The sequence below is a fragment of the Eurytemora carolleeae genome, unplaced genomic scaffold (assembly GCF_000591075.1).
Source record: "Eurytemora carolleeae unplaced genomic scaffold, Eaff_2.0 scaffold450, whole genome shotgun sequence".
Taxonomy (NCBI): domain Eukaryota; kingdom Metazoa; phylum Arthropoda; class Copepoda; order Calanoida; family Temoridae; genus Eurytemora; species Eurytemora carolleeae.
Genome location: NW_019396352.1, coordinates 30,660 through 54,571, shown reverse-complemented (window position 1 = coordinate 54,571; position 23,912 = coordinate 30,660). Strand labels below are relative to the sequence as shown.

General features: G+C 34.0%; 2 protein-coding genes across 2 annotated transcripts in view; one reads left to right on the top strand and one right to left on the bottom strand.

The window, feature by feature from the left end:
• Window positions 1–745: 745 nt before the first annotated feature.
• Window positions 746–8,795, bottom strand: LOC111701553 (mucin-2). The gene is made up of 5 exons (XM_023472883.1): window positions 8,742–8,795; window positions 5,068–6,023; window positions 2,598–4,757; window positions 1,898–2,325; window positions 746–952 (listed from the first exon to the last, which is right to left on the bottom strand). The coding sequence occupies exons 1-5, from the start codon at window positions 8,754–8,756 to the stop codon at window positions 906–908; spliced, it is 3,606 nt and encodes a 1,201-aa protein (XP_023328651.1). The 5' UTR covers window positions 8,757–8,795; the 3' UTR covers window positions 746–905.
• Window positions 8,796–12,380: 3,585 nt separating this feature from the next.
• Window positions 12,381–23,912, top strand: part of LOC111701546 (kinase D-interacting substrate of 220 kDa) — a 12,331-nt gene continuing 799 nt past the window's right edge. Inside the window, exons 1-4 of the mRNA XM_023472877.1 lie at window positions 12,381–12,484; window positions 18,022–18,116; window positions 18,480–18,536; window positions 22,284–22,443. Coding sequence (XP_023328645.1) covers window positions 12,403–12,484; window positions 18,022–18,116; window positions 18,480–18,536; window positions 22,284–22,443 — 394 coding nt within the window. The 5' untranslated portion in view covers window positions 12,381–12,402. The remainder of the gene's footprint in view (window positions 12,485–18,021; window positions 18,117–18,479; window positions 18,537–22,283; window positions 22,444–23,912) is intronic.

Genomic DNA, 23,912 nt, shown 5'->3' with positions numbered 1-23,912 from the left:
GTAGTTTAAACCTAAATATCAGGTAGTTTACAACTAAATATCAGGTAGTTCACTCTTAAATATCAGGTATTTTAGACCGAAATATTAGGTAGTTTACACCAAAATATCAAGTCGTTTACACCGAAATATCAGGTAGATTACAACTAAATATCAGGTAGTTTGCAGCTAAGTATCAGGTAGTTTACACCTAAATATCAGGTAGTTTACGACGCGATATCTGGTAATTTACATCTAATGTAGTTTATACCTAAATATCAAGTAGTTTACAATGAAATATCAACTAGTTTACACCTAATGTATTTTATACCTAAATATTAGGCAGTTTACACCTAAATATCAGGTAGTTTACTAAACTAATATCAGGTAGTTGACTCTTAAATATCAGGTAATTTTGAACTAAATATCAGATAGTTTACACCGAAATATCAGGTAGTTTGCTCTATCAGGTAATTTTCAACTAAATATCAGATAGTTTACACCAAAATATCAGGTAGTTTACGACTAAATATCAAGTAGTTTACTATTAAATATCAGGTAGTTTACACCTAATTATCAAGTAGTTTACACCGAAATATCAGGTCGTTAACACCGAGCTTAAACCTAAATATCATTTAGTTCACACTGAAATATTAGGTAGTTTACATGTAAATATCAGCTAGTTTAAAATTAAATATCTGGTAGTTTGCACCTAAATATTACGAAGTTTAATCCCACCATATTTCTCTAGACACTCAGAATACTCTAGACACTCAGGATACTCTAGACACCCAGAATAAACTAGAGACTCAGGATACACTAAACACTCAGGATACATTTGACACTCAGGATACAGTAGACACTCAGGATACTCTAGACACTCAGGATACACTTGACACTTGAAAAATTATAATATTATACCTTCAATCCTATTTCCCAACCTCTATTGGATAATGATGATAGGAGAACACCCTTCCTACAAATAATGTAATTAACAAGAAGACGACATTCAAAACTGTACTGATGAGCATAAAATTTGTCACTTTTCCCACGAAATATGACAGTAGCTAGATGACTCGTCTTTGATCCTTAAACAAATTGGCGCCATTTATATGTAAACCTCATTTTAGAGGTAAATTTTAGAGTTAATAATCTCAAAATACCCCTAGTCCTGGTGTTTCCAAATTGTGGTTTGCCTTTCTACTATAATATTACTGGTGATAGGAAGAATTTTGTTCAATTTCCACAATTTTGGTTTTATTCGGGTTTTATTTGACAAATTGAATTATGAAAGAAATTTTTTATATCTCGAGTAATATTGACAGCCCAAAAAATGGCTTACAACATTTTGTAAATGCCGGGACACTAGGATAATGGTTATAAGAATCTTGCAAGTAAAAGTTTAAAGTATTTTGACGAATGACGCAAATAATTCTAAAGATAAAAAACAACCTTCTAGTCTTTAATTCTGCAGTTATATTTTGACACAGTTTTAAAATTTCTCGAGAGACAGGGACATCAGATAGAAGTAATATTGGTCACGGTCAACTCCTTGAAATTTGAGGGTTTCAACCTCTACCCTTTTCATTTGACCTTAACAGTCCTTTTCAGCCCTTTAAAAACTTGAAAATTCAGATCACCAGAAAATAATATTACAACAGTCATAACCAGAAAACTGTGTAATTGGAAGACGACATTATATCAATTCTTAAGTTCATTTTATGTTACATTGCATAATTGCTATGCGCTATGAAATGTCATAACTTGAGTTTAAAAGTCGACTTCCTATTCCAGAGTTTTCTGGTTATCACTGTAGAATGATTCATTTAGCAGTATAACTCAGCCTGCTGAGAAAATTAGGAGAATGTGGCTTAGACGGAGAATTGTTGTGGCAGGCCTAGTCAACAAATTTTAATGATACCTTTTCTTTGAATAGATATTCCTGATTCATAATCAAAATTATTCAGTCCAACAACTTCATCTCCACCAGTGTCTCCTTTGGAGGGCAGGATCAATGAATTCTCTGGAACAGGATATTTATATCCAGCAACTGGTTCATCAGAGGGACATAATGGAACTCCTAAATCTAGGAACTCAGGGTTCCTACCAATACTTGCTTCTTCTTTAGGAATACAATCTGGAACATTTGTTGTTGTTGTTTTGGTTGCTGGTGTGGTGGTTGTAGCTTGTATTGTTGTAGTTGTGGCTGGTGTTGTTGGTTTTGTTGGCAGTGTGAAAGGATTCTCTGGAACAGGATATTCATATCCAGTAACTGGTTCATCAGAAGAACATAATGGAACTCCTGAATCTAGGAACTCAGGGTTCCTACCAATACTTGCTTCTTCTTCAGGAATACAATCTGGAACATATGTTACTGTTGTCGTTGTGATTGCTGGTGTAGTGGTTTTAGCTTTTTCTGTTGTAGTTGTGCCTGGTGTTGTTGGTTTTGTTGGCAGTGTGAAAGGATTCTCTGGAACAGGGTATTCATATCCAGTAACTGGTTCATCAGAAGGACACAATGGAACTCCTGAATCTAGGAACTCAGGGTTCCTACCAGTACTTGCCTCTTCTTTAAGAATACAGTCTGGAACATTTGTTGTTGTTGTTGTTGTGGTTGCTNAAGAATACAATCTGGAACATTAATTGTTTTTGTGGTTGCTGGAGTGGTAGTTGTAGCTGTTGCTGTTGTTGGGTTTGTTGGTAGTGTGAGTGGGTTCTCTGTAACAGGATATTCATATCCAGTAACTGGTTCATCAGAAGGACACAATGGAACTCCAGAATCTAAGAACTCAGGGTTCTTACCGATATTTGCTTCTTTTTCAGGCACACAATCTGGAAAATATGTTGTTGTTGTTTTTGGAGGTTTTGGTGAAGTTGTTCGTGATATTGTAGTTTTAGATGAAGTTGTATCCGCTATTTCCGATTCATAATCAAAATCTTTTAGTCCTACAACTTCAAATCCAAAATCAGGGTCATTAGAAGGACATAATGGAACTCCCAAGTCCAAGAACTCAGGGTTCCTACCAATACTTGCTTCTTTTTCAGGTATACAATCGGGAACATATGTTGTTGTTGTGGTTGCTGGTGTGGTGGTTGTAGTTTGTGATGTTATTGTTGGCTTTGTTGGCAGTGTAAGTGGGTTCTTTGGAACGGGATATTCATATTCAGTAACTGCTTCATCAGAAGGACACAATGGAACTCCTAAATCTAGGAACTCAGGGTTCCTCCCGATATTTGCTTCTTCTTCAGGAATACAATCTGGAACGTACGTTGTAGTCATTGTTGTGATTGCTGGTGTGGAGGTTAAAGCTGGTGTTGTTGTTGTTGATTTTGTTGGCAGTGTAAAGGGGTTCTTTGGAACAGGATATTCATATCCAGTAACTGCTTCATCAGAAGGACACAATGGAACTCCTGAATCTAGGAACTCAGGGTTCCTACCAATACTTGCTTCTTCTTCAGGAATACAATCTGGAACATATGTTGTTGTTGTCGTTGTGATTGCTGGTGTAGTGGTTTTAGCTTTTTCTGTTGTAGTTGTGCCTGGTGTTGTTGGCAGTGTGAAAGGATTCTCTGGAACAGGGTATTCATATCCAGTAACTGGTTCATCAGAAGGACACAATGGAACTCCTGAATCTAGGAGCTCAGGGTTCCTACCAGTACTTGCCTCTATTTCAGGAACACAATCAGGAACAGGAACAAATGTTGTTGGTGTTGTTGTTGTGGTTGCTGGTGTGGTGGTTGTAGCTTGTGCTGTTGTTGTTGTGCCTGGTGTTGTTGTAGTTGTGGCTGGTGTTGATGGTTTTGTTGGTAGTGTGAGTGGGTTCTCTGGAACAGGATATTTATATCCAGTAACTGGTTCATCAGAGGAGCATAATGGAACTCCTGAATCTAAAAACTCAGGGTTCTTACCGATATTTGCTTCCTCTTCAAGAATACAATCTGGAACATACCGTGTTGTTGTGGTTGCTGGTGTGGTGTTTGTAGCTTGGGCTGTTGTTGTTGTTGTGGCTGGTGTTGTTGTAGTTGTGGCTGGTGTTGTCGGTTTTGTTGCCAGTGTGAAAGGGTTCTCTGGAACAGGATATTCATATCCAGTAACTGGTTCATCAGAAGGACACAATGGAACTCCTGAATCTAGGAATTCAGGGTTCCTACCAATATTTGCTTCTTCTTTAGGTATACAATCTGGAACATATGTTGTTGTTGTTGTTGTTGCTTGTGTGGTGGTTGTAACTGGTATTGTTGTTGTTGTTGTTGTGGCTGTTGTTGTTTTTTTTGGCAGTGTGAAAGAGTTCTCTGGAACAGGGTATTCATATCCAGTAACTGGTTCATCAGAAGGACACAATGGAACACCTAAATCTAGGTACTCAGGGTTTCTACCAATACTTGCTTCTTCTTCAACAATACAATCTGGAATATATAGTGCTGTTGTTGTTGTTGTTGTGGTTGTAGCTGGTGTCGTTGGCAATGTGAAAGGGTTCTCTGGAACAGGATATACATATCCAGTAACTGGTTCATCAGAGGGACATAATGGAACTCCTGGATCCAGAAATTCAGGGTTCCTACCAAAACTTGCTTCTTCTTCAGTAATACAATCTGGAACATTTCTTTTTGTTGTTGTTGTAGTTTCTGGTGTGGTGGATGTAGTTTGTTCTGAGGTTGTGGCTGGTTTTGGTGGTTTTGTTGGTAGTGTGAGTGGGTTCTCTGGAACAGGATATTCATATCCAGTAACTGGTTCATCAGAAGAACATAATGGAACTCCTGAATCTAGGAACTCAGGGTTCCTATTCTGGAACAGGATATTCATATCCAGTAACTGGTTCATCAGAAGGACACAATGGAACTCCTAAATCTAGGAATTCAGGGTTCTTACCAGTACTTACTTCTTCTACAGGAATACAATCTGGAACATACGTTTTTGTTGTTGTTGTGGTTGCTGGTGTCGTGGTTGTAACTGGTATTGTTGTTGTTGTTGTGACTGTTGTTGGTTTTGTTGGCAGTGTGAAAGGGTTCTCTGGAACAGAATATTCATATCCAGTAACTGCTTCATCAGAAGGACACAATGGAACTCCTGAATCCAGGAATTCAGGGTTCCTACCAATACTTGCTTCTTCTTCAGGAATACAATCAGGAACAGGAACAAATGTTCTTGTTGTTGTTGTTGTGGTTGCTGGTGTGGTGGTTGTAGCTTGTGCTGTTGTTGTTGTGCCTGGTGTTGTTGTAGTTGTTGCTGGTGTTGTTGGTTTTGTTGACAGTGTGAAAGGGTTCTCTGGAACAGGGTATTCATATCCAGTAACTGGTTCATCAGAAGGACACAATGGAACTCCTGAATCTAGGAACTCAGGGTTCCTACCAACACTTCCTTCTTCTTCAGGAATACAATCTGGAACATATGTTGTTGTAGCTGGTGTTGTTGTTGTTGGCTTTGTTGGCAGTGTTAAGGGGTTCTCTGGAACAGGGTATTCATATCCAGTAACTGGTTCATTAGAAGAACATAATGGAACTCCTAAATCTAGGAACTCAGGGTTCCTACTAATACTTGCTTCCTCTTCAAGAATACAATCTGGAACATATGTTGTTGTTGTGGTTGCTGGTGTGGTGGTTGTAGCTTGTGTTGTTGTAGTTGTGGCTTGTGATGGTGTTGTTGGCAGTGTGAACGGGTTCTCTGGAACAGGATATTCATATCCAGCAATTGGTTCATCAGAAGGACACAATGGAACACCTAAATCTAGGAACTCAGGGTTCCTACCAATACTTGCCTCTATTTCATGAATACAGTTTGGAACTATTGAAGTTTCTAATGTTGTCGCAGATTCTTTTGAGTCTGTTGTTGCTGATGGAGTAGTTGTTGAAAATGTTTTTGTTGGGAAGGTTAATGGATTATCTGGAACAGGATATTTATATCCTTGTGCTGATCTTTTAAATTTTAAAACTGAATCCAGGTTTGTGCTCTCAGCTTTTCCTTCTTTGCTTGATCTGATCTCCTTGACTCTAGGTCCTGCTGGGAGCTCTAGAGATTCCAAGAATAAACTAAGGAACAGAGCCACAACCTGGAAAAAAATTGGTTTTAATCATGGTAAATTAAGATAAATGATAACTATTCTTGGATATTATAATAAGAAATACATTTCTTTAATAAATAAAGTTTATATTTGTTTCTATTCAAGTGCCCACCCTGTGTTCTCCATTGTTTAAGTTACAATCCAAATATGAATCTTATTTGGCTCCTAAACATGAATGTTTTGTGTATAATGCCTCAAGCTTGTTGTAAATGCAACCAATTTAATAGGTAGAAGAGTAATATTTTTTCTTCCTGATTAAACATCCATATTTTGTGTATTTTCTCGTATATTTTACTTGTATATATACATTTTACTTGTACATAGATATGTTTTACTTGTACATAGATATATTTTACTTGTACATAGATACATTTTACTTGTACATAGATATATTTTACTTGTACATAGATACATTTTACTTGTACATAGATATATTTTACTTGTACATAGATATATTTTACTTGTACATAGATATATTTTACTTGTACATAGATACATTTTACTTGTACATAAATATATTTTTACCTGTAAATAGAAATATTTTACTTGTACATAGATATATTTTACTCGTACATAGATATATATTCTACTTGTACATAGATATATTTTACTTGTACATAGATATTTTTTTCTTGTACATATATATATATATTTACCTGTATATAGAAATATTTTACTTGTACATAGGAATATTTTACTTGTACATAGATATATTTTACTCGTACATAGGTGTATATTTTACTTGTACATAGATATATTTTACTTGTACATAGATATATTTTTCTTGTACGTTGATACATTTTATTCTACTGTTATAAGGTTATCTGTATATAGATTTGGCTTGTTTGTCTGTATCAATTATAAACGTCAAAAAAGCTGAGCCGTTTTGATCACATGACCAAAGGGAAGTTTCATGGAAAGTTAAAATTTAAAAAAGTTTTCCCGGATTTATGGAAATATTAAAAATCTATCAATTCATACAGAAAAAAATAGACTCCATGAAAAGAAACATTTACATGTTTAAATTGTTGCTATAAGAGAGGCAAGAAGCGCTCTGAAAGCCTGGTTATAATTTAAAAAGCCTAATCAGAATTGTTTAACGTGGAAACATGGAAATAAGATGATTTTAATTTGACAGGTATAATCAAGAATAAGATAATTTTAAGTTGAGAGGTATAATCAAGAATAAGATGATTTTAAGTTGACAGGTATAATCAAGAATAAGATGCATGATTTTCAAAGCAGAAAAATTGATTTGTCCGCGAAGTAGTATAAATTTCATTTTACATGGGGAAGTCATTTTGAAATGCATAATTCATTTTTCGTGTATACAGAGTCTGGAGTTAATTTTACACAGTGGATGGAAGTTTAAAGTGTGGACTTATCTTTTCAACAAATTTTTAATTTAGGATAAAGTTTGAAAAAATTTGAATGAAAAGGGTTAAACATTGGAACAGGATAAGTTTCAGTTAAGTTAGTTTTTTTATAGTTTTTTTCGGGGCCATTATTATCCCCCCCCCCCTGCATTAAAAGTTGAAATATAAGGACATGAAGAATATTGCATTGTTCATATATTCAATAAATTCACATCACACTAGGTAGAAGAACACGCAAACTATACACGCGTTTATATACAATTATTACGCCATGACATCATTAACTTTGATATTCAACTTTCAGAGAACTAGCATTAGGAAGATTTAATAGAGAGGATTCGAACCCAGAGGTTATGTAGAAGTACAGAGTTGGCCCTTAGTAGTAGTTCAATCATTAGTTGAAATAAATATTATTTCAAATCAATAGTTTTAAAGATAATTTTGCTAGATTTAATGTATTCAGCAATTATACAGATATACACATTGCATCAGATGAGAGATTATAAATGCCAACTCTGTTATTCTGTATACTCTGGTGGCGATGATAGAATAGTTAAAGATAAGGTTAAGATCCGGAAAAGGAGTTAAAGGTTCACTGGAGTTTAGAGAGAAGAATAAAGGTAGAGGCAGTGGGATGGATAATGGTAGAGGAGAAGGAATGGAAGGATAAAGGAGTAGGTATAGAAGGATAAAGATAGTGTTGTAGGGATGGAAGGATAAGGGTAGATGAGTGGGGATGAAAGGATAAGGGTAGAGGAGTACGAGTAGAAATGGAAGGATAAGGGTAGACGAGTAAGAGTAGGGATGGAAGGATAAGGGTAGAGGAGTACGAGTAGAAATGGAAGGATAAGGGTAGAGGAGCAGGGATGGAAGGATAAAGGTGGAGGAGTAGGAATGGAAGGATAAGGGTAGGTGAGTAGGAATGAAAGGATAAGGGTAGACGAGTAGAAATGGAAGGATAATGATTAGGAGTGGGGATGGACGGAGAATGGATGGAAGGAGAATGGATTCAAAAGAATGGCTGAAAGGAGAGGGCCTGGAAGGAGAAGGGATGGAAGGAGAAGTGATGGAAGGAGAAGGGGTGGAAGGAAAAGTGATGGAAGTTGAGAAGGGAGGGAAGGAGAAGAATTGGAAGGAGAAGGGAGGGAAGGAGAAGGAATGAAAGGAGAAGTGATAAAAAGAGAAGGAATTTATGGAGAAGGGGTGTCAAGGATGAAAAAGGGATGGGAGGAGAAGGGATGGGAGGAGAAGGGATGGAAGGAGAAGGGATGGTATGAAAAGGAATGGAAGGAGAAGGTCTTGATAACAAACACTGTATAGAATATTTAACCTGTTGGACTCTCATGGTTGTTCTTCCCCGGAGTCCCCCCGTATATGTGATAACTTACACATCTTCACGGGGTGTTGCAACTTTTAATATTATATTACAAACTCAAGAGACTAAACAAGAATATTATTTCTATCGTAAATTGATATATCGGTATGACATATTTGTAGAAAAGTTAATTTTTAACAGATTAAAGTTGCATCATCCCAGAACGGTTTTTGAATTCTTCCCGTATTGACGCACCCTGACGCAAAGACGCACCCAAGCCGGGTCATCAATTGACTCAGAGGCGTACAGATGAGATATCACTGATGCGTCCCTTGTTGCCTATCTAGTACCCAGACTACAATAGATTTAATTCATGCTGGACTTAACTAGGGAGGTGTGAGTATGGATACTGATCCTACTGTTTCAGGGGGTGGAGATTTGTCGCCCCCCCCCCACTCTAGAAAAGTGATTGTTAAAAAAACAAAATATCTAAAGAAAATATGAAAACGTCATTTTAAATTTAAATAATATATTCAGAAATAACTAGATGATTAAGATACCAAACTCCCTTGGTGTTCCTATACAATGTGCCTTTTCGAGCTCAGAATGAGAATGCACATAATTAAATATTATTTACATTCCTTATTTATATATTTATCTATGTGCGTCCTATATTTTAAAAACTTTTTCTTGAAAAATAAAGAAGATTGGATAAAAAATTGGATTGGATTGGCTTCAGGGAACCATTAATTTGATAAAATAGAATGAGTGAATTCCGTACAGTCGTCTCTGAAGTCTCATCCTTTGAGGGTACCCTGTAAATAAAAATGCATATCATAAATGCAGCTAAATATAATCAATAATAATAACTGAAAATATCTGGAGAAAAAAGTTTTCTAACTTTTCCTGCAGAAACCAATAATAGTCTGAGAATACTGAAAGAAAAATATGGTAAATTCTCAAGAAGAATTTTCTCTAAGAAACATAGCAACATTTCCTCCCAGGGATTGTTCATATATCCAACCACAGTTTGAGGAACAAATTATTGAGTAAATGAACTAAGTTCTAGTAACAAACTCACACTTACTAAACCCTTTATCTTTGCAACCTGATGATGTGAACCTTTAATATTTCAAAGTCAGACTATTTGATCAGAGGTTGAAAGGGTATAGAGATTAGCTATTTGAGTTTGTGGCAAAAAGACAGTTTTAGAATGTAAATCTTAAATGAATTGGATTTCAATGGATATAAATAAAGTGTTATATTGTGTATATGTTTTGAATCCTGCGGCTGTGGTACGAGTAGAGTATTAATTTATCATACGATAATAGGATGGTCTTAGGCCTACCATTACATTAGGTTCAGATAGTTAGGTCCGTTATAATTTAGGATTTGATTAGAATGGGTTCAGATTTAATCTCTAGCTCCGTTATATTTTAGGATTTTAGAGTATTAGGTTCAGATGATATCCTTTAGCTTCGTTATATTTTAGGATTTTTATAAGATTAGGTTCAGATAGTATCCTCTAGCTCCGCTATAATTTAGGATTTTTATAAGATAAGGTTCAGATAGTATCCTCTAGCTCCGTTATATTTTAGGATTTTTATAAGATTAGGTTCAGATAGTACCCTCTAGCTCCGTTATATTTTAGGATTTTTATAAGATAAGGTTCAGATAGTATCCTCTAGCTCCGTTATATTTTAGAATTTTTATAAGATTAGGTTCAGATAGTATCCTCTAGCTCCGCTATAATTTAGGATTTTTATAAGATTAGGTTCAGATAGTAGCCTCTAGCTCCGCTATAATTTAGGATTTTTATAAGATTAGGTTCAGATAGTAGCCTTTAGCTCCGTTCTATTTTAGGATTTTTATAAGATTAGGTTCAGATAGTATCCTCTATGCTACGTTATAGTTTAGATCATGTGAATCTTGTATCCTGTAGTTTCTCTGTGTATATTTTGTAAAATCATAAACTTCTCTCTCAGTTTCCTAGCTTTGTATACATAAACTTACCAGTTCACTCATAAAGTTACATAAAAGAACTACAGTGTTCCGTCCTTCTCTTTTCTTACTAGAAGTATCCTACACCTTCTAAACCTTCCTCTTCACGGGACTCTAGTTCATAGTTAGTTCCGTCCTTCTCTTCTCTTACTAGAGTAGGATACAGCTTCTAAACCTTCCTCTTCACAGGACTCTAGTTTATAATTAGTTCCATCCCAGCCCCTACCTCTTCCTTTCAGTTAATTACTTAAGAAATCTCCAGGCATTGTTTTAGAACTGGGAGGACAAAGGTTTAGATAATTCTAGATCTGAATATGAGTGGACAAGGAGGATAGAAAGGTTCTATGTTTCTTAATATTTCTCTAGTTCTAGATCTAGATGATAGAGGATAAGAAGGATGGACGGATTAAGGTTTTTATATATTTCTCTAGTTCTAGATCTAGATATGATAGAGAATAAGATGAATGGACGGATTCAGGTTTCTATATATTTCTCTAGTTCTAGATCTAGATATGATAGGATGAGAAGGATGGACGGATTCAGGTTTCTATATATTTCTCTAGTTCTAGATCTAAATATGAAAGGATGAGAAGGATGCGGGGGTTCAGGTTTCTATATATTTCTCTAGTTCTAGATCTAGATATGATAGGATGAAAAGGATGGACGGGTCTCAGGTTTCTTTATATTTCTCTAGTTCTAGATCTAGATATGATAGGATGAGAAGGATGCAGGGGTTTAGGTTTCTATAAATTTCTCTAGTTCTAGATCTAGATATGATAGGATGAGAAGGATGCAGGGGTTCAGGTTTCTATATATTTCTCTAGTTCTAGATCTAGATATGATAGGATGAGGAGGATGCAGGGGTTCTGGTTTCTATGTATTTCTCTAGTTCTAGATCTAGATATGAAAGGATGAGAAGGATGCAGGGTTTCAGGTTTCTGTATATTTCTCTAGTTTTAGATCTAAATATGAGAGAATGAGAAGGATGCAGGAGTTCAGGTTTCTATGTATTTCTCTAGTTCTAGACCTTGAAATGAAAGGATTAGAAGGATGCAGGGTTTCAGGTTTCTGTATATTTCTCTAGTTCTTGATATTGATATGAAAGGATGAGTAGAGTGGACAGGGTTAAGTTGCTTTATATTTCTCTAGTTATAAAACGACATATATCGGCCGCTCTACTGTTCAATAGAAAAATACTATTCCAGTATTCGCCTTGTCATGATTCTGCTGGGTTGATCATAACCCTGATCCCTTTCTTTTCTTTTCATTCGCTCAGAGTAAATACAAGAAATCAGTTTGCGTAGTTCAATCTAAAAATAGAAAGATCACCTTTATTTAATTATAATAAAAATGAAATATATTTGAATACAATAAGAATAAAATGAACTATGTACAATCTTAAAACTAAAACAAAACAAATCTAATGTGATTTGGCTCACTCCGTACAATACATAAAATATAGCGTTAACCCCTGATACATATACCTCAATGTGACTAACAAAATCCTGACAAGCACTCAGACTCATTCATTTTTAACCAAAGACTTTTCTAATTAAAGATAGAGCATCAGAAAATCTACTTAGCAAAGTCTTTGATTTAAACCAAAACGTTATCTCTGAAAAATAAACAACACTTTCATTTTCAACGCATTCAGTCTAGATCTAGATATGCTAGAATGAGAAAAGCGGACGGATTCAGGTTTCTATTCTCCAGGGACAAGAACATAAAACCTATTCCTTCCCTGGAAGGGATTGAAAGTAAGTATCTATATATTTCAATAGTAATGGTCCTAAAATAAAATAAACCTTAGAAAGTACACAGAATTTTTAAACCAAGAGAAACTTTATATTTTTGCAATTTAAATGAAACAATTGTCAGTTTTCATTTTTAAACGCTCTCTCTCTTTTTCTATGATTGTTGTATCTGCATGGGCAATTGATTGATAAATCTATTTCATACGATTTACACTAGACTAGGTTTATAATATTGTTTTAAACAGTTAAGAAGACCGTTTAAACTTTTGTATGATATGATTTTACTATTTTTTCAAAATTGCTTAAATGGAAGAACACTTCATTTATTAAACAGCTATATGTAAGATATTAGTTTTATTCTTTCCTATTTTTAACAGTGCTATTAAATCATTAAATAATTTTTGAGTGCTCTACATACTCACTCACTGCTGACTATAAGACAGAAGGAGAAGGTAAAATAAGTGCGACATAACTGGTAGGATTTTGTGACTTCGTAGCTCCTCTAGCTTTGATTTTACACCCAAGTATGAGAGAAGAAAATTAATCAAAGCTGAAAACTTTGAATTAGATATTCTTAATCCCGATTACTTAACCTGAGTATCCAATGGACACACTTTTGATTTTCTTCTTAAACCGTTCTTTCTTGGATAGAGTAGAGAAAAATCAAAAACCGGTTTTTTAAAATTAGAGAGTCTCTCCCGTTCCTATGTATAATCTTAAATGGCGCGCAAAATTTACATTTTTCAGGATACAAGAGAAAGATTAGGTTAGTCTCGATATTAGGAAAAGAGAAGATCAAGAATTAATCTTCTTCTTCTTTTCAACATATCTTCAGTTAAAAGAGTTATGTTTGTAAACATGTCAGATTTGAATCTTACGTATAATTTACTTTATTTTGACGACAGCTGATTGATGAAAATTAAACAAAACAAAAACTATTTTTATTATTTTCCTAACTTGAATATATATTCTGTAAATTGTCTGCTATTAAGATAATGAAATTGGATTTGGAAAGATTTATTTTCCTAATATAAAGAGAACTCCAGGCTTTAAAAATACTTGAATCCATGTGTCCCCATCTCCGTTCTTATTGAACTTATATCCACCCTCCACCCTACCATACTTCACTTGGTATGTACATTGTACATAGTACATACTATTGAACAATATATCCACCCTCCACCCTACCATACTTCACTTGGTATGTACATTGTACACAGTACATACTATTGGACAATATATCCACCCTCCACCCTACCATACTTTACTTGGTATGTACATTGTACACAGTACATACTATTGGAAATGTGCAATTTGGTTTTCAAAGTTGTAGAATAAAATGTAAAATAAAATTTCCCACCCTTCTCCTCTAAACCCAATCTATCCTACTTTTCTTTTCTAAACCCAGTCTATCCACCCTTCTCCTCTATACCCTATTCATCCTATTTTTCTCCTCTAAACCATATCCATCCCACCCTTCTTGTACATTGTACACAGTAAATACATACTATTGGAAATAGTTTATTGTCAATGTGAAATTTGGTTTTCAAAGTTGTTGAATAAAATGTAAAATAAAATGGAGCGACGATTTTTATTTTTTATTACAAATTAAACCCCCCACCTTTCTCTGACAGGATAAGATTTTTGTAATCGTTAAAAACTTTGAAGGAACTGATTTTTTGCCTCAAATTCAAATTTTCTAATCTCTTAATCTTTGTAACCTGTCATATTTCAAACTTAAATTACTTGATCCAAGAGAAGTCATAGTTTGAAATATCAATGGTCTGCTAAGTTGATTGTAAAGATTAGAAAATCAGAGTTTGTGGAAAAAACTCAGTTCATTTAAACTTTTTAACGTTTAACGTTTTTCTTTTTTATTTATTCTTTATTGAATTTATTTATACTCTATCAATCCCGTGGTTCAAACGTGTTAAAGATTTGAGACGAATCTGTCAGAGGGTTAATCATGAGTTATGATCAAAGAGAATAGAATATATGTTAGAGGAGAATTTACTAGAAAAAAAGTGTAAAACGGCCATTTTGTTGTACTGTTTCCATACTGCAGGTGTACTTCACATATTTATGCTATATAACCTTTTGGGCCCTGGAATATCATTTTATAGAAAATCTAAAATTATTGTTAAAAGAAAACCAAATTATGAAATAGGCTGGTTTCATAATTGACCAATGATCATTTCACATAGACTCTATGCCTTTCACTTTACAAACGATGATTTTCCGTTATAACTATAAATCAAATGATGTTTTTATTCACCTAATTCATTATAAAGTTTATTTAACAGTTTAAAAAATTCGAAATTGAAATGAATAGTCTAGGGAACATACTGTATTAATGTACTCTACTGCATATAATTTGTGAACATTTACATGATTTGTACACTTTGAACTGAAAGGGACTGAAAAAATTCCTACGGAGAGATTCTTTAAATTCCCCTCTAATATATATTCTATTCTCTATGGTTATGATCGGACAAACCAAAAAACAGACAGAAATTAATACTTAATATATATAAATATATACAGATACATTTTAAACAATCAGTGTATATACTGATTCACAGTTTACACAATATATTCCAACAAAATATCTATAAATGTTAAACATTTATTAAAGAAAAGAATTTTTAAAACGAAAATTATCTACTATTATTAATCATATTTTGTCATAAATGAAGTTTCCACCGTCCTGCAAAGGCTGAAAGTTGTTTAGAAAGTTATATTTAAAATAGACGGAACTTAGTTCATGTATTCCTAATAAACTTTGCTCACTTCACTCAGAAGTAAAATATTAAGAAAGAACGCTACATGAGATCAAATATGGTAGATTGTGATAAATTCATAAGGTTCAAACATGTACTTCTCCAGGATAAATCTTAATCTTGAAAAATGCGATCAATCAAACTGTCCGGATTGGTGTGAAGGTAGGATGAGAGCCAAGGGTTCAGGTTCCCGGCGGAGCCTCGGAGATTCACTGCTCAGACTCAACAGTTTGACGGGAACCTTCTCCAAACTTGATTGGATCAGATTTAAACCAGCTTTCAAAATAATACTTTTAGTCTAAATTTTTAAAATTAAATTCAAAATCAACGTTGTCTCCAATTTTATAAGTAGAATCAATTTTGAATTATTTGTATCAAATTTAAATCAATAAAAAAGTGGTATTTCAATGACTTCTCTGGGTTCTGGGTCAAAAAAATTAACCAATGAAAATTTAATTTTGAAAAACATAAAGGAATTGAGTCTTTGTCACAAACTCACGCCGTAGTTTCGATATAAGTAAAGAATTCCATTTAGTACTTTCCGCTAATTTACATATCAATCTCTTATTGGATTATAAGATTTAAATAGACAGATAGATAGATAGATCTTGCCGCCTTTGCAATTCTATTGGTCCTGAGTACCCAATAAGAACGTGAGTGAACCCTGATCGAATCAGACGCTGCTGGACGTGTAAAACTATACTCTGTCTGATTTTCTAATCCCCATATCTTTGTATCACATTTTGTAGACCTTAAATATTTCAAACTATGAATTCTTTTAGATCAAATAATCTACGTTTACACCATCAGGTTGCAAAGATAAATGGGTTTGGAGATTTGAGTTTGTGTAAAATACTTAATTCCTTAAACAATTTTTAAAAATCTTGAATTCAAAATTGAATGAAAATAAAATAAAGCTCTCCAATCTGAGCAGAATTAAACCAATCAACCCTTTAAAAAAAATTGACAGCAATATTGTGATTCTATCAATTTCTGAAGAATGTGTTAAATTGTATTTAAAACTATGTAAATACGACAAAAAGCGGGAAGTCTTTGAATAGAAATATAAGTAAAGTAAAATATTTTTTATTTTTCCAATATTTCCGTTTTAGAACTGTTTATGATATCTAAGCTTGGCAGGAGAAACTCAATAATTGAGACCACTACCACCATGAGTTCAAGTATCTAATCATTTCTACCATACAAAAAGATGGAAAATTTTCATCATTCAAAGATGTTTATTTGTTTCTGTAAAATTTCACTCAAAAGAAGTAATCTCAGGAACGGTTTCAGACATACCAAGAAACTAATGAAAAAATGTAAAGCAAGCGGAAATTCTTTTTTAGAACTCAACCCTACTATACTCTACTCTACTCTACTCTACTCTACTCTACTCTACTCTACTCTACTCTACTCTGGAATTAAAAACTAATGGAAAATAAATCCTTGTTAAATCAATACCTAGTATCCACTACAGTATACTACATAACCTAGACATTTTAGTTTTATCAAGATCTTAATTATTGAGGCAGACTAGAAGACTATTGCAGACTTTTTAACAAATAGGCCAATAGACTTGCAAACTTGTGAACCACTTGACTATTAGACTAACACACTAGTGGACTGGTAGACTAATAGTCAAGATGACTATCAGACACTAGTAGACTGACAAGACAAATATACTGGTGAGCTACTAGACTAGTGGACTAGTAGACTAGTGCGCTAGTAGACTAGTGAGCAAGTAGACTAGTGGACTAGTAGACTAGTAGACTAGTAGACTAGTAGACTAGTGCGCTAGTAGACTAGTGGGCTAGTAGACTAGTGGACTAGTAGACTAGTGGACTTGTAGACTAGTAGACTAGTGGACTAGTGGAATAGTAGACTAGTGGAATAGTAGACTAGTGGACTTGTAGACTAGTGGACTAGTAGACAAGTGGACTAGTAGACTAGTGAACTAGTAGACTAGTGCGCTAGTAGACTGTGGGCTAGTAGACTAGTGGACAAGTAGACTAGTAGACTATTAGACTAGTGAACTATTAGACTAGTGGACTAGTAGACTAGTGGACTAGTAGACTAGTGAACTAGTAGACTAGTGAACTAGTAGACTATTTGGCCAGTAGACTAGTGGACTTGTAGACTAGTGGACTAGTAGACTAGTGGACTCGATTTTTTTTTCTCGTTTTTCAATTAGGCGGAGACTGATAGACTAGTAGACTAGTATACTAGTAGACTAGTGGACTTGTAGACTAGTGGACTAGTAGACTAGTAGATTAGTGGACTAGTGGACTAGTAGACTAGTAGAGTAGTAGACTAGTTGACTAGTAGACTAGTATACTAGTGGACTAGTAGACTATTGGACTAGTAGACTAGTAGACTAGTAGACTAGTGGACTATTAGACTATTGAACTAGTAAACTAGTGGACTAGTAGACTAGTGGACTAGTAGACTAGTGGACTAGTAGACTAGTGGACTAGTAGACTAGTGGACTAGTAGACTAATGGACTAGTAGACTAGTGGACTAGTAGACTAGTGGACTAGTAGACCAGTGGACTAGTAGACTAGTGTACTAGTAGACTAGTAGACTAGTTGACTAATTTGCTATAATTATAAAATTAATAATTCAAACACCAACCAAACTTATTTTCGTTCTACACAGAATTTTAACAATATTGATCATTGATTGAGAATATTCCTTGAATCTCCCTGTATTTCAGTAAGGATGGGAGGAGAGTATACCCCTAATTTCTCCCTGTATTTCAGTAAGGATGGGAGAGAGTATGCTATTGGAAGCTGCGAGGTCGGGAGATGAATCTCAGGTCCGGGTTCATATTAAAGAAGGAGCAGACGTCAACCAGGTGGCTTATTTTTTAAACAAACATTTTTCTGCACAAATAAGTTTAAGATTAAAGCTTTATTTGTTCAGAAGGGAATTGAGTCTTTGCCACACACTCTGATTTTCTAATCCCTATATCTAATATGTTATAAACCTTAGATATTTCAAACTATGAATTCTATTAGATCACATAACCTAAGTTTGAAATAAATAACATTGGGATGCAAGGATATAGAGATTAGAAATTTTGAGTTTGTGGCAAAGACTCAAATCCTTTTTTTTTAATTAAAATCATGTAATATTGCTGGCTAATCGAAGATTTTTTTGTTACCGTAAAAAGATCCGATATTGGAAAATGCTTGAACTTGACACGTGATTAGTTCAGGTTGATAAACACGGAGAAACTGCTCTCATTATTGCTTCTTGTCTTGGATATGAAAAGGTGAAGTTTTTAGCTTTATAAATCTCTATTAATTCCGCACAGTCAACATATATTTAAACCCGTCTTATTCTATATTAATTCCGCACAGTGAACAAATATTTAAACCCGTCTTATTCTATTAATTCCGCACAGTGAACATATATTTAAACCCGTCTTATTCTATTAATTCTGCACAGTCAACATATATTTAAACCCGTCTTATTCTATTTTAATTCCGCACAGTGAACATATATTTAAACCCGTCTTCTTCTATTTTAATTCCGCACAGTGAACATATATTTAAACCCGTCTTATTCTATTAATTCTGCACAGTCAACATATATTTAAACCCGTCTTCTTCTATTTTGTGTCGATATCTGATTCAATCTAGACTATATACGCCGTCACAAGTTTTAAATGTCAGTTTGATAAATAAGGGAATTGAGTCTTTGCCACAAACTCTCTACTCTGCTTCTCCTTTACTCTTTACTCCGCCTCTTCCCTGCGGCCCTGCCCCTCCCCAAATTATTTTCTTTACTTCGTCCCCACCCCTTTCCTCCCCCCTTCTCTCTCCACCCTAGGCCTCTATCACAAAACTTTAATTAGCTTTGAGTTCTCTTCAATTCTTTAATTTAATCAAATATTTCAATTCTAACAAACATTGTTTAAATGTTTAAAAACTACAATAAAAGGAAAATACAGGGTTCTTCATATTGGACTGACAACTTTCAAATTGAAAACACAATTTGATGATCCCTATATCCTGTGCAAACCAACGTCGGAGACCTTATATATTTTAAACAATATTTTCTGTCTCATCAAACAATGTACGTTTAAAATATCTACCATCACTGTCAGGTTGCAAAGATAGAGGGATTAGAAATTTGAGTCTTTTAATTTAAAGGTTGTCAATAAAGGCCATCTCATATGAGTAACCTTGTATTGTTAAACATTTAAACAATGTTTGTTAGAATGGAAATATTTGATTAAAATAAAGAATTGAAGGGAATTCAAATTTGATTAAAGTTTCGGGAAAGAGGCCTGGGGCGGAGAGAGAAGGGGGGGAAGGTAAAGGAGAGGATGGGTAGAGGGGAGGTAATGGAATAAAGATAATGGTAGGGGAAGGGACGGATACAGAATGAGGGAGGGGCGGAGTAGAGAAGGGTTAGAGGACGGGGACGTTGTAAAGAGGGGGAGACCGAGTGGCGAGAATGGTCGAGAGGGAAAGGCGGAGTGAAGAAAAGGGTCGGGGNGGTTGGGGGAGGGGCGCAGTAAAAACAAAGGGTTGGTTGAGGGGTGGAGTAAAAAAGGGATGGCCCGGTTTGGTGAGTTGTGGAGTAACAAAGAAGGGTTGGGTGAGGGGTGGAGTAAAAAAGAAGGGTTGGGTGGAGGGTGGAGTAAAGAGAAGGCTTTAAGGAGTGGCGAAGTAAAAAAAGGGTTTCTTACCTGGGTTTTATTCAAATCCAGCAGAAGCGAGCCAAGAAAATAGTTGAGCAAATTTTTACCAAAAAAAAAACTTTCTTTCTTGTTTTTGGAACATTTTCAAGTAAGACGATACATAAGACACATACATACACTTGAAGCTTTTATAACCACGAAAATTAAATAAGGATATTTAAGTTGTTTCTAAAACTTGGTTGGTGCACCATATCCTCCGCATAAATTATATTGAAGGGTTCTCCCTTGCACTATCCGAGGTAGAATAATTCAATATTTTACCGGAATTCAACCAAATTTTACATTTTTATCCTTTATAATTTACATTTTGGTTTTGTATTTAAACAGAGATAAAGTTGAAAATTTTACATTTTAATCTGTCATTCGAAAGCCACCAAATAAAGTGTTGAACCTCAAAAACATGGATCCTATGAAAAGTCATGAAATATGCTTAATAATCTACACATATTACGGTGATAATAGAATCAAAAGTTAAAACTTGAATCTCCATGGGTTTGAATTAATTTTACCGGAATTCTACTAAAGGAATTGAGTCTTTGCAACAAACTCTGATTTTCTAATCCTTATATTCTCCCAACCAAATGTCGTAGACCTTAGATATTTCAAACTATGAATTCTGTTAGCTCAACTGATCTAAGTTTGAAATATCAAATGTTTACAACATTAGATCGCTAAGATATTGGAATTCGAAAATTTAAGTTTGTGGCAAAAACTCAATTCCTTTTACTTTTATACTTTATATTTTGGCAATTTTACAAGGATACTGTTGAAAATTTTAGATTTTTTTCATTTTTTTATCTGTCATTCGAAAGCCTAAAAAACATGGATCCTATGAAAAGTTATGAAGTATGCAAAACATTCTAGACACATATCGCGGGGATAATACTGTGTTAAGCGATTATATCAATACAATGAAGACGACTTTTGATTTTAATTTTGATTTAAATCACGCTGTTAAACAGCGTGGATACACATGAACATAAAAGTCATTGGATGTTGTCAATTAAAAAAACTTCTCTTTGATCACTTGTTAACTTGTAAATCGAAAAAAGCATGTGAACAACCAAAACTTAAATGAAAAGTCGTCTTTATTGTACTGATTTATTCGCCTACCACTGTAGGTTTGAAAGTAACGGCTTTTTAGGTTTATGAAAAACAGTTTTCATTAGATATTAATCAAATGTTTACTTAAACTTTTACATATGGTGTATAGTTATTTAAAATATTCGGCTTTTAGAGCGCTTCGCGACCCATTTTATATTTTTCGATCTTAGCTTTTAACTGTGTTGCTCTGAAAGTCGCTATTCTTTAATCGTTCTAAAGTTTTTGCAGATTTTTCAGTTTAAATTTTTTTAATAATAAATAATTTATGGGCCATCAATCAAATTTTTGCATACTGAAAGCCTATAAACCTTCCCTGGGCTTATGTGATTTTCCATAAAAAAAGTTGGGCCCGATCGGTTCAGCCGTTTATTGGATACAAACAGACAGACAAACAAGAAAAATAAATAAGTACTAGGCTCTTTTGTATACATTGTAAAACAAAAACAAACAAAAATGTCTAGGATTTTCAAAATTTAAAAAAAATGAATTTTGTCAGAGGCAAATTTTTGATTTGACGTTTATTGGAAACAAACGGACAGACAAACAGACAAGCAAAGTATATATAGATAGATTAATAATTATTAACAATTTGATATTAAAGAAGTATAGGTAATGTATGAAGGAAAGTCTTTAAAATAATTGAATGAGAAATTAATTCTGAAAAGTTTTGTTCTTTACTATTATTAAACAGTTATATCAGATCTAAAATTATCCTCCATTCTAAAACTTATAATTTTATTGGATTGGGGATTCAACTTCAGTCAGGGTTTTAAAAAGGAAACAGATATTTTTCTCTTGAGGCTTTGTACGGTTGGGTTAGAGAAATTTAAATATTGGAAACTGCCCATGATGAACTGCCCAATCCATTTATGAAATGTGTGTACTTCTCAGTATAATGTTTAGAAGTGGAAAGGGAAGGGGGTAGGGAATGTAAAATTAAAAATGACAGGGAAATCATTTATGCTGTGTGGAAGGCATTACAAACGTGAAATTAATTTAATTTAAACATTTAAACTTTAATTGAACACAAGGAGAACCGTTGTTTAACATTCTCCAGAATAGGAGCTCGGAGAAAACTTAAATTCGAATAATCTTAGAATCTTAAGTAGACTAAGCAGATTTGCTTACAGTTCTCTTCAAAACAGCTAAAAATAAATTTTACACTTGATTAGGACGAAGGATGCAAATATAAGGATTAAACTCTAGGTTGTAGCGGAGCTACTGCAAGTTCCTGGAATCCAGGTTAATAAGAAAACACCTGAAGGTTGGACAGCTCTGGTAGCAGCTGCAGACAAGGGGCATCACGCCGTGGTTCGTAAACTCCTGGAGCACCCAGAAACTGATCCTAATACTAGAGATAAACAAGGTAGTTTCTGTGTACTGATCCTAATACTAGAGATAAACAAGGTAGTTTCTGTGTACTGATCCTAATACTAGAAATAAACTAGGTTAATATAAACAATGTCTACGGTGAGAACCAGAAAACTGTGGAATAGAAAGACGACATGAAAGCTCTTTTTAATTGTATTTGATGTTGTTAGAAAGCAAATAGTTTTACTATGAACTAGGTTCATTAGACTATTTAAATTTATAATATAAGAAAATGTCGTCTTCCTAATCCAGAGATTTCTGGTTCTTACTGTATTTATTTTAAATATCAGAAGCTAAATATTCAACAGAAGATCATCTTATTCATGCAAAAGATTAATTTCCGTTCCATTTCAGCCTTCACAAAATCACATTTGTATCACATATCACAGTTTAAACGTTCTTTTTAGAAGTTAGATTTTACCAGATTTTACTTATATTTAACGTTTTAGATATTTTGGTAACCTAAAAGTTAGATAATCCATATATATCATAGGTTTTAAAGTTTATATTGGTTGTGCAGCTCTGTGAATAAATGGATTTGAAGTTTGAAAATATTTAAAGAAAAAACTCTCGCAGCAGATGTTTTGCAAAATAAATCTTTCCCGCGTCAATTTTCATCTGTTTATAATGCGCAAAGGAACTGCACACTCTTCTCAAATTCTAATTTTCTCATTTTATTTCTAATTGTAACCTAAAACTTTTCAAACTATAAATTCTTCTCGATCAAGTGGACAAAGTATGAAATAAAACATCATCTTACAAAGATATATTTGATGCATGTAGTCAGTTTTAAGGAAAACTTAGAATGATCGTTAAACGTGTTGTTAACTTTAATGATTTTCAGTTTTAGTTTATTGCATAGTTTTAGCAAATTGGTGGAGTTTGTTTCAAGTTTAGTTTATTGCAGCATAGTTTCAGCAAACTGGTGGAGTTTGTTTCATGTTTAGTTTATTACATAGTTTCAACAAACTGGTGGAGTTTGTTTCAAGTTTAGTTTATTGCATAGTTTCAACAAACTGGTGGAGTTTGTTTCAAGTTTAGTTTATCGCATAGTTTCAGCAAACTGGTGGAGTTTGTTTCAAGATTTCCTTATTGACAAATTATTTCCTTAAAGTTAGTGTCGTTGTAATTCTTTAAAGAGAAAATGTCTCGATTCACAACGGAACCTTTAGAAACGGAATTAATTCTGAATAAATTAAACTGACTAAACTGAGTTTAAAACTTGTGTAACTTGAAGATGTTGAAACGGCTTTTACCAAAAAAAAATAATGAGCAGCTGAGAGAATGTAGAGAACTGGAAGTTTTCTCATTATAAATAATATTACCCACATCCTGCATCTGCATCTAGCTGGGAAAATATTAGTATTTTCTCACAAAATATTATATTAGAACTTTTGTAAAGTTTTAAACTTTAAACCTGATGAGAACATATTGTTGGAGGAGTTAGAGAGAGAGAGAGAGAGA

Excerpts from the sequence above, each read along its gene's own strand:
- LOC111701553 (XM_023472883.1), bottom strand. Across the intron at positions 4,758-5,067 it reads GAAGAAGCAAGTATTGGTAG|GAACCCTGAGTTCCTAGATT; the intron begins GAACCCTGAATT and ends GTTCCAGAATAG. Across the intron at positions 953-1,897 it reads AATATCTATTCAAAGAAAAG|GAAGGGTGTTCTCCTATCAT; the intron begins GTATCATTAAAA and ends CATTATTTGTAG.